Here is a 12,591-nt window from a genome sequence, read left to right on the forward strand (position 1 = left end):
AAATTATTAACTCTGAGTACAAAAAAGCTCTCAAAATGCAACAAACAATTACCAATTATTCGAGGATTTTTCATGTGCTGGGCCATTATATCATAATGTAATTTTATGTGATTTTGATTACTCGAATGAGGTTGTGAGAATAAACATGTTTTGAAAATATTAACATATGCTTGTATAAGGATGCCCGATGTTACTTCGCTGAATTCAGTGAACAATCCAAACTCCTCGCAGCGGTTACTTCCCTTTACATCAGTGCAGTCTACGCTAAAAAATTAAGGGGAGATCACTGCGTGAAGATTGTGAACAGTTTCGTTTGATTAGGTCGTAAAAATGCAAATGTTATTTCATTTTGTTTTAGGCTTAACTTATACAAATAAATATATGTCAATTATTTCTATGTATTTTACTTTATTTTACAAATGTTTATTAAGTATTTGTCGTGAAGAAGTGAGAATTGAGATTTCAGCAATATCGCGCATGAATATACATTGTATCTGCATACAATATTTTTGCAAGACGACGACAGGGGTTTTCAACAAGCGTGCAATTTTCCGCGAATAAGATGTGATTTTACATATTTTCAGTTTATCAATTGCATTGTTATTGTATGTTTAAGATTATGCAATGCTGTTTTAGCGGTGTCTGAGTGAATTAAGCCTAAACGATCACTGCCTTGTACGATACCTACTTGCGCTTGGTTTGTTTACATGAAGGTGATATTGTTTACATATCAGTATAATCACATGCATATTAGATTGCATTTTACTGTTTGATATATGGTTAGTATGTGGCTGGTAAACGTATTTCATGCAGGCCTTTTTTCAGTTGCTGCTAGTTGTAAGTCTGTAAATTTATTTTTGGCGTCTTTTCCATACTATATTACCCAATATGATACATTTCCAACCTTGTTCAGTATTCAGATATTCAGAGATGGATTGATTTCAACATACTGAATTTCTCATGGTATAAATACAAATTTGATATTAAATTACAGAATTGTACATGTATTGAAATTGTGTTGAATTTACATGGGATTTGATTTACACTGAATAATACATGGAATCTGAATTGCACTGAATTTCACGTGGAATATGACGCACACTGAATCCCACATGGAATTTGAATTGTACTGAATTCCTCATAGCATTTGAATCGTGCTGAATTTCTCATGGCATTTTAATAACCGATAAACAGTTTCTGAACTAGCAGACGACAAGCTATTCTTATCAGTTGAGTTTCAAGTAAAGTTAACCGGTTACATATCTCTCAGTATAAGTTGTATGTAAAATGGTGTGACAGGCAGTATAGTTTAGGTACCTTCAGTTTCAAAAGGGGGAGAATAGTCTGACTACCTATGCTTTACAATTCTCGGTCTTACCGCATACAGCACTTTCAGTGCTTTGATTTTCTTACAGTAGTGCTAAATTTATCTGTATTGAAAAAGAAATAACAGTTGAACTTCGGCCGAGTATCTTTATTAAAGATATTTCTTGGGGTTTTTGTTGTTGAAATGGTTCGTGAGTTAAGAACCTAGAATCAATTTGGTAAAATTTCATTGTTTTTATGGTTTTGAATAACAGTTACAGCAAAAAAAAAACATATCTTGTCCAGTAATATGATGTTTCCCGGTAGTCTGGAAAATATTTGTTATCACTTCATAAAATGTGTTAATATTCAAATATTTGCAGGATAAATTTCAAAGCGGCCTTAGTTATTTAAGCAATGCAATGATAATCAAGGAAAAGTAATCAATATGAAAATTCCTGGAAACGCTTTTGTTTAATGTATTCAATTCTGGCACAAGACTTTTCATCGTGTACTTTTTCGAACGAAGTCCGTCTAAGAACGGGTTGACTTCCTGTAAAATTTACAGGGAAGAACTGAATACGAGTAATGGTTTCACTGGTCATTTAGAAATACATACTACAATCTGGATATTTCATTGGCCATTCTCAAATTAGTATAATAATGTAAAGGATATTTCTGAAACGTAAACACATCCAAACTATTAAATAACCTAAAGAATTATATAGCACAAACTTTCTAGTTATCAGATATTTGAAATATGTGAAACGTGCTTCCGCCCGCTGCTTTTAAAATTTCATTTATTCTTGAATAGCTCATTGGACTTAAGAAGTTACGTAATTAGTTATTAATGACTTTTTACAGGTTAAAGTTTTGTACAAAATAACCAATAATGCTCACGATCCCATACATAACTCATGTGCATACCAAAAGACATGAACTTTTCTGGTACTCTCAAAAGAATTTGTTCATTTTTCATGATATTATACATGTATGATTATTGATGTGTTCAAATTGATATAAATTAAAAAGCAAAAACACTTATATTTGTACACGAGTACGGAAGTAAAGGGTTCAGTTAAAGAAACGCGACAGTTTCATTTTAAAACATATTTTCTAGATCTAAACATTAATTTAAATTACTGAACTCCGACACAGCGTATGCAAGTAAAAACAGTTGTACTTCGTTCGAGTATCTTTTAAAGTAATACTTTCTTGTTTCTTTTTCAAGTTTATGCATACCTTAAGCTTACAATAAAAGTTTCGAATTTCTGAAAGATATGGTTTTCAAAATCATATACACCAGTATTCCGTGTTTGTATAATTTAATAGAAATAACAGAATCATTACTTAGTATTCATCAACTATAGCATCAGTATTTAAAAGTATTTACGTGAAAAAGGTAAAGCTTTTGTTATTTTTAATCATTCATACTGGTATTTCAATTTTAAAGAATTACTCATTCAACAACCCCTACTATATAAAAATAAAAACTTTTGTTTTCTTGTTGTTTGTTGCTTTCAAATCTCCGGGGTGTGTTTATATCGTTGTTATGATCGCAAGTCTATTAAATAATTGCTAATGAATTAAGTAGAGGTGTTAGTCATAATAAACAGCCTTTTTATATTTTTTCCTTTATGGGAAAGGTTGAAATTTACAATATTAACCCAGTTGAACCATGCCTGTTGTTTCTTTACAGTGTTATTTCTGCATTCTTATACAAAAAAATAAATGTACATTAGAAACGTCCGGTGTTCTACTTAGACCATTTCTTTCTAATGTTTTGAAAAAAATGTCATCATCGTAAAAAGCGATTATCGGAACTTACTATCACTATTCCAGGAATGCCAATAACAATAACTTCAAAGTCTCCATAACCAAAACAATACTTTGAAAGTAAAACCCTTATTGCAGGATCCCTTATCCCTTGATCTGCTGCGGCAACTGATTCTGCCAATGTCGTCTGATCATTGTTCGCTATTTAGTCAATATATTACAGAACTTATTCTTAAAACGATAAATAGCCGTGTCCAGAGTGAAAGATTGTCAAGTACATTTAAGATATTTAGGTAAGGGTACAAAGACAAAATGAAAGTTCCAACACAGCCAAATTAAAGCTGATGTAGGGCCGGCTTGCCTGAGCCTGTTATTGGACAGTTGTGGTAAGTTCAAACTACCGTCCACTCACACAATTAACTTCATTCCCAGTGAGGAGTTACTACAGTAACTGCAAGGTTCAATATTAGCTGATAGGGTCATTAGCGATACATAGTGGGCCTGTAATAGTAAAAGTGGTGTCATGACACTGCTGAATGTAATAAATTCTAATTAGATAGGAAAGTCTCCATTGTCGGTTTCCTCTCTGTTTCCTTTACTTATAATATTAACATGTAGATAATCAGAAAATGTTTAGGGCAAAATATAAATTTTCATTCAATTTAATTTCGTTAAAAACATACATACATTTAAGAGATTATAAGTTGATGTAAAAGACACGCATGAACAAAATTATCTGAAATATAACATTTACAAATATGCTATCACGTCACTAAATGTGTAAATAAAAGATATTATGAGAGTATAATATATTGTTGAGAACAAAACTAACTCATTTGGAGGAGTACACAGCCACCAGACCTATATTGGACGGGGCGCTAGCCATTTTACATCTGTGTATGAGTCCAGTTGAATCAAATATAATAATAAAATTTTTAAATTTGGGTGAACCCTAAGCAAATTTAAAATAAAACCCCTTTTAACTGAAAAATTTTTTAAAAAGCGAGAAAAAAGAGTGTTTAACAAAGTCCGTAGCTGGGACAAGGGGGCCCTTTTCAATAGAAAAAAATTGTTATTTTTTGTTCAATTTGGTTTTGGTCGGGAAAACATTACACTGCTGAATGCTTTATTCCGATAGGAAAGTCTTCATTGCTGGTGAAAAGTTTAACCATTTTTTGTTTTCTTTATCTAAACAGGATTATTTTCTAATTATTTAAATTATTGTTAGCACTACTAATACCGAGATCTATTCCTTTGCGCCGAAGATTATTTATGTTTACAAACATAAGCCAGGGAGGTTTATTACACGTCTGATTACAGAGACATAGATAACATTTACATCTCTGCTGATAAGAACATAATTAATTGACTTAAAAAAACTTCTGCAATATTATATATACAAAGAGAAGACTTTATAATTATGACATAGCACAACTAACCTATCCCATTTTCTTGCATTGTGGACGTAAATGGGAGCTCGCACTTCCCACTTCTTTCGTTAAACGAGCTTGCAACAGTTCCAACTTTGACGTGTTAGGTGACATATCATTTTGTATTGTAGACCCCCTCGGATAACATATCATTTAAAACTGAATCTTGCTTAGTAATGATAAATTGTTAAGAAACCATCGATTTCAATGTGTATAATAACAAGGGTGCCATAGTCACAAAATACGCCCGTTTACGAAAGCTTTAGATGGAGATGGGGGCATTATGGATAAGTGTTATCTAGCAAGCAAGTTTTTATTCTTGGCACTGTGTTGTTAAATGAACCTTAAAACAAATCAGTAGGGAAGATATGCACAGGATGTGTGACCTTGACCTTGGTCGCAGGGACCTGAATTTTATGCACGGCACTCAGCCTCACAATGATGAACATTTGTGCCAAATTATATTGAAATCCCTCTATGCATGTAGAAGTTTTGCTCCAGACAAGCGTTTTTCTATGAGCTCTAACTGTGACCTTCACCTTTGACCTAGAGACCTGGATCATGCATGGAACAATACATATCATGGTGGTGAACATTTCCATAAAGTATTATAAAATTCTTTCATACATGTAGGAGATATGCTCCAGACAAAATCTGGATATTTCACCATCTTTAGTGACCTTGACCTTGCATATATTGACCTAAAGTACATGTGTCACAGCCGTAGTCATGATAATGACCATTTGTGTTACAATCCCTCAATAAATGATGATTAAATCGTCCCTATACACATCTTCATATTTTTATCTAATCTTTGACCTCTATGTGTGACCTTGACCTTGACTGCAAGGACCTGAATTTTGTGCGCGACACTCCGCCTCACAATGGTGAACATTTGTGCCAAGTTATATTGAAATCCCTCTATGCATGTGGAAGTTTTGCTCCGGACAAGCGTTTTTCAATGAGCTCTAAGTGTGACCTTGACCTTTGACCTAGAGACCTAGTTCCTGTGCGTGACATGGCTTCTCATAATGGTGAACATTTCTATGAAATTTCATTAAAATCCCTCCATGCATGTAGGAGATATGCTCCGGACAAAATCTGGATATTTCATCATCTTTAGTGACCTTGACCTTGTATATATTGACCTAAATTATATGTATCACAGCCATAGTCTTGATAATGACCATTTGTGTTACAATCCCTCAATAAATGATGACTAAATGGTCCATATACACATCTTCATATTTTTATCTGAACTTTGACCTCTATGTGTGACCTTGACCTTGGCCGCAAGGACCTGAATCTTGCGCGCGACACTCCGCCTCACAATGGTGAACATTTGTGCCAAGTAATATTGAAATCCCTCTATACATGTGGAAGTTTTGCTCCGGACAAGCATTTTTCAATGAGCTCTAAGTGTGACATTGACCTTTGACCTAGAGACCTGGTTCATGTGCGCGACACTGCTCCTCATAGTGGTGAACATTTCTATGAAGTTTCATGAAAATCCCTCCATACATGTAGGAGAGCTGAACTGATATTTACTTGAAAATTAAAATATAATTAAATTTCTATGAGAAAGTATTTACATTTGATAAGGTAATTACTGTATGATCTTTATGAACAAACACCAAGTCTACAGAACACCATAGTAATCACAGTTAAGAATCTTGACCAATGAATGAAACATGTGTAAATAAATGTTACATTCTTTAGAACATACTCAAGTCCAAGAAAGAGGATTATTTTATGCCCTTTGATTAAATTCTATTTTTAGAATTGAAAGTGAAAGTAGATCAAGGGGAGTAATTGTGTAAGTCATTTATGAACAAAGTAATAACTTTGTTTGTCGCCCTTTGATTAAATTCTATTTACAAAATCTGGATATTTCATCATCTTTAGTGACCTTGACCTTGTATATATTGACCTAAATTATATGTATCACAGCCATAGTCTTGATAATGACCATTTGTGTTACAATCCCTCAATAAATGATGACTAAATGGTCCATATACACATCTTCATATTTTTATCTGAACTTTGACCTCTATGTGTGACCTTGACCTTGGCCGCAAGGACCTGAATCTTGCACGCGACACTCCGCCTCACAATGGTGAACATTTGTGCCAAGTAATATTGAAATCCCTCTATACATGTGGAAGTTTTGCTCCGGACAAGCATTTTTCAATGAGCTCTAAGTGTGACCTTGACCTTTGACCTAGAGACCTGGTTCATGTGCGCGACACTGCTCCTCATAGTGGTGAACATTTCTATGAAGTTTCATTAAAATCCCTCCATACATGTAGGAGATATGCTCCGGACAAAATTGGACGCTGAAATCGCTCACCTGAATATAGAAACTCTCAAAGACAAGAAACAAGTAATATTGTAAACTATAAACAAAAGCAGATATAAGATCAACTGATATCACAAAGTTCATATTTGTATCTGAAATAATGCATGTGAAACAAGAGGGCCATGATGGCCCTGAGGTCGCTCACCTGTATATAGCTCCCCCCCCAACCCCCACCCCCCAACCTTGCAGGGCCAATTTAACCCAAGGGCTTTTATTTGCACAAACTTGGTAGACACCCATAAGAAGATGTTTCATGCTAAACATCTAAGCTCTAGCTCATTGGGCTTTTTAAAAGAAGATTTTTTTTTAAGTTTTTACTATACACATGTAGTTAAAAACAATGACACCCCTGGGGCCGGGCCAGTTTTGACTCCAGGGCTTTTATTTGAACAAACTTTGTAGACACTTACTAGAAGATGTTTCTTGCTTAATATCTAAACTCTAGCTATTTGGGTTTTTTCAAAGAAGATTTAAAGTTTTTGCTATACACATATAAAGAAAATCAATGACCCCCGGGGCGGGGCCAATTTTAACCCCAGGTCTTTTATTTGAACAAACTTTGTAGACACTCACTAAAAGATATTTCATGCTTAATATCTTAACTCTAGCTATTTGGGTTTTTTCAAAGAAGATTTTTTAAGTTTTTGCTATACACATATAAGGAAAATCAATGACCCCCGGGGCGGTGCCAATTTTGACCCCAGGGCTTTTATTTGAACAAACTTGGTAGACACTTATTAGAACATGTTTGATGCTAAATATCTTAGCCATAGCTCTTTGAGTTCTTTAAAAGAAGATTTTTTAAATTATTACAATATGCATATAGGGAAAATCAATGACACCCCGGGGCGGGGCCAATTTTGACCCCAGGGCTTTTATTTGAACAAACTTGGTAGACACTTATTGGAACATGTTTTATGCTAAATATCTTAGCTCTAACTCTTTTGGTTCTTTAAAAGAAGATTTTTTAAGTTTTTACTATATGCATATAGGGAAAATCAATGATCCCCCGGGGCGGGGCCAATTTTGACCCCAGGGCTTTTATTTGAACAAACTTGGTAGACACCTATTAGAACATGTTTGATGCTCAAAATCTTAGCCATGGCTCTTTGAGTTCTTTAAAAGAAGATTTTTTAAGTTTTTACTATATGCATATAGGGAAAATCAATGACCCCCCCGGGGCGGGGCCAATTTTGACCCCAGGGCTTTTATTTGAACAAACTTGGTAGACACCCATTAGAACATGTTTGATGCTAAATATCTTAGCTCTAGCTATTTGGGTTCTTTAAAAGAAGATTTTTTAAGTTTTTACTATATGCATATTGGGAAATCAATGACCCCCCGGGGCGGGGCCAATTTTGACCCCAGGGCTTTTATTTGAACAAACTTGGTAGAAACTTATTAGAACATGTTTCATGCTAAATATCTTAGCCATAGTTCTTTGAGTTCTTTAAAAGAAGATTTTTTAAGTTTTTACTATATGCATATAGGGAAAATCAATGATCCCCTGGGGCGGGGCCAATTTTGACCCCAGGGCTTTTATTTGAACAAACTTTATAGACACCTATTAGAACATGTTTGATGCTCAATATCTTAGCCATAGCTCTTTGAGTTCTTTAAAAGAAGATTTTTAAAGTTTTTACTATATGCATATAGGGAAAATCAATGACCCCCGGGGCGGGGCCAATTTTGACCCCAGGGCTTTTTATTTGAACAAACTTATTAGACACCCATTAGAACATGTTTCATGCTAAATATCTTAGCTCTAGCTCTTTGGGTTCTTTAAAAGAAGATTTTTAAAGTTTTTACTATATGCATATTGGGAAAATCAATGACCCCCTGGGGCGGGGCCAATTTTGACCCCAGGGCTTTTATTTGAACAAACTTGGTAGACACTCACTAGAAGATGTTTCATGCCAAATATCTAAGCTCTAGCTCTTATGGTTTTTTAAAAGAAGATATTTAAAGTTTTTTCTTTCGGTTGCCATGGCAAAGTTTGATATATTACGTAGTTTCATTTTGTAATCACAGTGATATAAATTGCTTGTGAATTACTCTTGTGGTTTTAAAGATATTTGGAATTTAAAACTTTGATGATTCTATACATTTTAATATTTTATTTTTAAAGCATACAGCAATTATGTGTTTTAGTGAGCGAAACTCGACGAGGATTATATATACACGGTCAGACCTGTATAATATCGGGCAATTACCAAGTTCACAAAAAGGACTTAATCATATTATTATCAACACTTTGAAAGGACTTAAGTTAATGCAATACAGAGGGAACAGAGGTGGGCAATATGGGATTAGACGAGCCTGGGATACTAACAATGGTGTGAATGTTGACAATTTACAGTTACTTTTCCAAGAAATAACAAAAGAAAATCAGAGAAGACGTATAGAAAAATCACTCAGCATGTGCAATGTGAAAATTTTAATCCGGGTAAATCTTGAACACAATACAACAGTAAAAGGCCAAACAAACATAAAAATATGTTTAATGAACACACGCTCAGTGAAAAACAAAACCCTATCCATATGTGACTTTATTCTCTCCAGTGAGTTTGATATATGTGCCATAACTGAAACATGGCTAGGTAGTTCCGTTGATAAGGTGTGTATCAGTGAACTTGTACCTCCTGGCTACAAAATGAAACATGTCCCGCGTGTTGGTAGGCGAGGTGGTGGTGTAGCTATTATCCATAAAGCTTCTATACAAGTCACCACTGAGTCGTCAAGTCAAAGCAAGGAATTCTCACAATTTGAGTTCATGGACTGTAATGTAGTTATTGGGCGGTACTCTATGAGGCTAGCGGTAATATACAGACCACCTCCTTCTAAACAGAACGGCTTGAATACAAACACTTTCCTTGATCATGAGTGGCCCCTTTTCTTAACTAAGTACGCTACAGTTGACAATTCTGCAATCATAGTAGGCGATCTGAACCTTCATCTAGATATACCAGACAACAACGATACGAGAAAATTTACAAGTAACCTTGATGCATGTGGTATGCATCAGCATGTACAAGAACCAACCCATGTTGCAGGTCATACATTGGACGTAGTGATATCAAGGGAAACAGACAACATTGTATCAAACATAGAGGTCGTAGATCCTGGACTCTCTGATTCAAGTGGAAATATCTTACGTGACCATTTTGCTGTTACATTTGCTGTCAAAGCCTCAAAACCTGCACCGGTACGGAAATTGGTTTCTTACAGAAAACTTCGCGCAATTGACATTGATTCTTTTCGAGATGACATACGGAAAATGGAATTCTTCAACAAAGAGTGTATCCCTTCTGACATAGATGGTTTTATGATGGAGTATTTAGACAGTCTAACCTCTATTTTGGATAAACATGCTCCGATGATTAACAAGACTATTACATTGAGACCTGCTTGTCCGTGGTATACAGAGCAACTCCACGAAGCCAAACATGAAAAACGTAAAATGGAACGGAAATGGCGTGAAACTAAACTTACAATAGACCATCAGATCTACAGAACACACTGTTCTAGTGTGAACAAGATGTTAAAACAAGCTCGTGTAGAATACTATACAAGTAAAATAGAGTCTTGTGGCAATGATCATAAAAGTCTATCTAAGATTACCAAAGGTCTACTTGGAGATACAAATGAAGTGATTCTACCATTTGATTCATCTTCAGAGCGCCTTGCCCAGAAATTCAGTGACTTCTTTATCGGAAAGATTGAAACAATAAGGAATAACATACGTTCTCAAACACAATCGGTACCTGATAATGTAGATATGGAATCTGAATATACGGGTGTCAAATATACTGTGTTTGCTCCAACCACAGAGCAAGAAGTAAAAGCATTGATTAAAAAATCAGCCACCAAATCCTGTGAGTTAGATCCCATTCCAACATGGCTGTTAAAAGAATGCCTAGATGAACTAACACCAGTGATAACCAGTTTTATAAACGTGTCCTTGGATGCTGCTTATGTACCAAAAATGTTCAAATACTCACGAATAAGACCACTTCTAAAGAAACCAAATCTAGATCCTAACGAACTGAAAAACTATAGGCCTGTGTCTAACTTGCCATTCCTGTCTAAAATCTTGGAAAAGGTCGTTGACGTACGAATTGAGAGCTATCTGAAGACAAATAATCTACACGAGGTCAACCAATCTGCTTATCGCAAGTTCCATTCGCCCGAGACTGCATTGTTAAAAGTTCAAAATGACATTCTACGGTCTTTGGATAATAACAATGTGACTATTCTCGTGATGCTTGATTTGTCTGCTGCTTTTGATACAATTGATCACGGAACGCTCCTTCGCCGCCTTGAACGACACTTTGGAATTACAGGCAAGCCACTCGCATGGATGACGTCATACCTGACCGACCGATACCAGACTGTATGCATAAACAACAAACTATCACAGCCAGTCCACATGGAGTACAGTGTACCTCAAGGGTCTGTCCTGGGACCCAAGAGCTATGTGATGTATACGAAACCTGTCGGAGAAATCTGCCGTAAACATGATCTAAACAACCATTTCTTCGCAGATGACTCACAACTCTATCTATCCTTCAAACCAGTGACTAATATTTCAATTCAGAAAAATATAAACCGTATTTGAAAGATGTCTTGAAGATATTGTAAGTTGGATGAATGCCAACATGCTGAAGCTAAACGGCGACAAAACAGAGTTGATCATCTTCTCATCTGAACATAACGCACAACCTGTTTCAGATGTTACAGTAACAGTCGACGGTTCGAAAATTAGCCAATCATCTAGTGTGCGCAATCTTGGTGCATTTCTTGACTCGAACATGAGGATGGAACAACATGTAAATAATGTCTGTAGGAACTGTTATGCACAATTAAGACAAATCGGTCACATCAGACCCTATCTTACTGTTAAAGCAACCAAATCTCTAGTAAATTCACTTGTTACTTCTAGGTTAGACTACTGTAATGCACTGTTATATGGAGTCTCTAAGCAGTCAATGACCAAGTTACAACATGTTCAAAATACAGCAGCTAGAATTGTGACCAAAACACTCAAATATGACCACATAACACCTATCTTACGTGACCTTCACTGGCTTCCGGTAGAGTATCGGGTCGAATATAAAATTTTGACTTATACATATAAATCCCTCATCGATCAATCACCAGCTTATATAAAAGACATGATAGACGTGTACATCCCAGTCAGAAATCTGAGGTCCCAGAATAACTCAATGACATTAGTTGTGCCTAAAGCTCGGACAGTACGATATGGTGACAGGTGCTTCCAGACAGCCGCAGCGAAATTATGGAACTCGTTACCACCTGACATTAGAGACTGTAATACCTTGCCATGTTTTAAGAGAGCTCTCAAAACACATTATTTCATAAAGTTCTATGGACGTTAGTTCATAAATCATCATACATGTACTACTTTTGCTATATTATCAGTGTTAATTTTAATTGAGCCTTGATTTTAAACTAAATGTGTCTGTATTTCTTACCATCCTTTACTGGTTTTAGATTATCATTATTGTTTAATAGGTTTACTTAATTAATGTTGTACATTATGTCTTATATATATATATATATGATTATGTTTTATTGGATTTATGTAAAGCACTCTTGAACATTTATTATTTATGAAAAGAGTGCTATAGAAATGTGGTATATAATAATAATAATAATAATGGCAACCGGAGTTCTGCATGGAATTAAATTCTTTGAACA

At 35.2% G+C, this 12,591-nt stretch overlaps 1 protein-coding gene across 1 annotated transcript; it reads left to right on the forward strand.

Moving 5' to 3' along the window:
• The first annotated feature begins 9,010 nt into the window (after nt 1-9,010).
• On the forward strand, nt 9,011-11,500 carry LOC132737694 (uncharacterized). The gene is made up of 2 exons (XM_060725027.1): nt 9,011-10,981; nt 11,492-11,500. The coding sequence occupies exons 1-2, from the start codon at nt 9,011-9,013 to the stop codon at nt 11,498-11,500; spliced, it is 1,980 nt and encodes a 659-aa protein (XP_060581010.1).
• The last annotated feature ends 1,091 nt before the right edge of the window (nt 11,501-12,591 follow it).

This window comes from Ruditapes philippinarum, unplaced genomic scaffold (genome assembly GCF_026571515.1).
Source record: "Ruditapes philippinarum isolate M1 unplaced genomic scaffold, ASM2657151v2 ctg4291_1_1_1_1, whole genome shotgun sequence".
Classification (NCBI taxonomy): Eukaryota; Metazoa; Mollusca; class Bivalvia; order Venerida; family Veneridae; genus Ruditapes; species Ruditapes philippinarum.